Raw genomic sequence first — 2,953 nt, 5'->3', positions numbered from 1 at the left:
GAGGCGCACCTGGTGCAGTGGATGTCGGAGATGAGGCTGGCTTCATGTGGAAATCAATATGGCAATCTCCCCGTCCCATGAACATCCAACAGTTCCTGTGGCGTTTGGCACATGACAGTCTCACACTCCGCAGCAACTTTAAAAGGAAGGGAATAGAGTTGGAAAGGTTGTGCCCGATGTGCCAACGATTCGATGAGGATGGAGGCCATCTATTTTTTAAATGCAAGCTACTCCCTCCATTCTGATTTACTCGTCGTGGTTTTAGTTCAAATTTGAACTAAAACCACGACAAGTAAATCGGAACGGAGGGAGTAGTAAGGGAAGTGTGGAGCCTGATGGGATTAGAAAACATCCGACAACAACGTATGAACCTAACTGATCCAAAGCAGATTACTTTTTACTTGCTAAGTGCCGACCTTGAAGCCAAAACCAAATGTGTTAGTCTGCTTTGGAACTGGTGGAAGTGTAGGAACAAGGTGAATTTTGAGGAGAAAAAGTTTTGCTGTAACTCAGTTGTTTATCAGGCTGGTTCTGATGCAAAGGAGTATTTAGAATTCTTTGCACAACGCAAAGATTCAAATCCAAAAACGGTACAAAGGTGGAAGCCCCCGCCACAAGATATTCTAAAGATTAACATTGATGGAAGTTTCCATAGTGACAAGAAGTGTGGTGGCTGGGGGTTTGTGATCCGAGACCACATGGGAGATGTGATGGGTGCAGGTGCTGGCAGGGTGGAGTACGCTCAAGATGTTGCGGATGCTCTAGCGACGCACGGATCGAAGATGGTGCATGTGTCCCAAGCCGTATGGCCGGGCGCTGCTCCTAACTTTATCCGAGACTTGATTGCCGGCGATATTGCCGGGCACAGTGGTTAATTGAAATGAAATTTCATAGTTCAGAAAGAAAAGTACAAATGTCCTAAAGTTATGGGCCAACGGCCTGTACCCATGCTTGTGAACGGCGCACATACTAGTTAGGCCCAACGCAACCCTCCTGAAGTCCTCCTCTTTCGCAGCCCGGCCTTCTCACCACGCGAACCGCGAGCACGACGCCGGCGACGAGGACCGCCGCCGCCGCCGAACCCTGCCCAAAGCGAGGCAGCCGACGAGCCGGCGGAGATGCTGCTGGAGGAGCTGCTCCGCTGCCAGATCCAGGAGTGGTATCCGGCCTTCCGGCGCCACACGGTCCCCACCGCCATCATCCCGCTCCCGGCTGCCTTCCTCCGCTACCTCGCCGGCCGGACCGCCTACCCCGACCCCGACGAGGGCGATCAGGGGCCGCTCCCCTTCGTCCTCCCGACGCTCACCTCCGGCCGCGCGCCCTTCCCGCCGCTCCAGGGCCACTTCCCGGACCCCGTCTCCCTCCTCGACCGCGACAACACCGACCCCCTCTTCGGCGACTCCGACTCCGACGACGAGGGCGAGGGCCTGCTCCCGCCCGCGTTCCCGGAGCTCGAGGCCGCGGTGGACGCCGCCATCGCCGACCTCGGCGGGGCCGCGCTCCCCAAGCTCAACTGGAGCGCGCCCAAGGACGCCGTCTTCATGGCCGCCGACGGCACCGTCCGCTGCACCTGCTTCGCCGAGGTCGCCATGCTGCTCCGCGCCTCCGACTGCGTCGCCCACGACCTCGTCTCCGCGCGCTCCTCCTGCCAGGACTTCGTGCGCGCCAACCGTGTTCGACGGAATGCCGCAGAGGGTAGTCTGAGTGACCCTGGTGAGAACTGCAGCGAGGTAGGTGCCCGCGGCGGTGGGAGTGATGCGCCGGAAGAGGATGCTGAGCAAGAAAGCAGTGATGATGATGAGACTTGGGTGGACGACGGGTTCCAGTACTACCTCGCGCTCCGCAAGTGGTACCCAGGCCTCCGCCCCGAGTCGGAGTTCCGCTGCTTTGTGCGGGGGCGGAAGCTGGTCGGTGTGTCGCAGAGGGACCCGTCTGCCTACTACCCTTCTCTGCCTGGGTGGAGCGCTGAGGTACAGCCCAAGATCGAGGATTTCTTCGAAGAATTCATCGAGCCACAGTTTGCTTCAGAGAATTACACGTTTGATGTGTATGTGAGAGCCGATGGTCGGGTGAAGCTGATCGACTTCAATCCTTGGGGCGGCTATACCCTGCCGCTGCTGTTCACATGGGAGGAGCTTGAGGAGGAGCAGAGAGCAGAGGACGAGCTGGAGTTTCGAGTGGTGATGCAGCAGGGTGCGGTGAGGCCAGGGTTAATGACAGCAATTCCGTATGATATGCTGGATTGGGGGGATGGCAGTGGCTGGGATGTGTTTCTGAAGAAGGCTGGCAATGAGCTCGACAGACAGATGGCATCATTAGGTGTGGATTCGTAGTTACGGCCTACAGCAAGGTGCTCGAGTGCTCCAGTAGGTGAACAAGTGAAGTGGTGGCTCTTGGTAATGTTTCATCTGTCGAACACTTAGAAGTAACAGTTTTCTTCAGATTGTGATGCAACCTCATGGTACTTGTTTTTCTGTTTCCCGGGACTTTGTAATGCTAAGTTGCTAGTATGGGATTACCTCTTGTTGCTTCATTTCAGTTATATCTTCAGATATTTACAGAAACGTATTTGTAGTGGAAGTTTGTGGCCCATGGCTGAAATTGCAGCAGATCTCTTATATCTCTTAAACATAAATACACCCCCTATATTTCTTTGCTGCTTCATATGTACCTGCTTGTATCTATCTATTTATTTTGGCATTTCAACTGAGAATTGAGGCAATGATATATAGGATGATTTTTTGGTCAAAAAGGTCTTAACTTTGAACTCTCCCCCGGTTCTCATTTCAACTTTGAACTCTGCAACGGTCCGGTTTAGGATCCTGTACTCTTAATGTCGTTTGACTGAATTTAACCCTGGTATTCGCCACGAGGCGGACACGTCACCCAGTTCGGGGCCTACTTGGCATTCATTCTTTCTCCCCAAACATTGCCACAAATCCAGTTGTTGATG

General features: G+C 54.1%; 1 protein-coding gene across 1 annotated transcript; it reads left to right on the top strand.

The window, feature by feature from the left end:
- Positions 1-964: 964 nt before the first annotated feature.
- On the top strand, positions 965-2,635 carry LOC125542212 (uncharacterized). The gene has a single exon (XM_048705160.2). The coding sequence runs from the start codon at positions 1,119-1,121 to the stop codon at positions 2,331-2,333; it is 1,215 nt and encodes a 404-aa protein (XP_048561117.2). The 5' UTR covers positions 965-1,118; the 3' UTR covers positions 2,334-2,635.
- The last annotated feature ends 318 nt before the right edge of the window (positions 2,636-2,953 follow it).

Source organism: Triticum urartu, chromosome 3A (assembly GCF_056163025.1).
Source record: "Triticum urartu cultivar PI428250 chromosome 3A, HENAU_Tu73, whole genome shotgun sequence".
In the NCBI taxonomy this organism is placed as follows: domain Eukaryota; kingdom Viridiplantae; phylum Streptophyta; class Magnoliopsida; order Poales; family Poaceae; genus Triticum; species Triticum urartu.
This window is presented reverse-complemented; position numbering and strand designations above follow the sequence as displayed.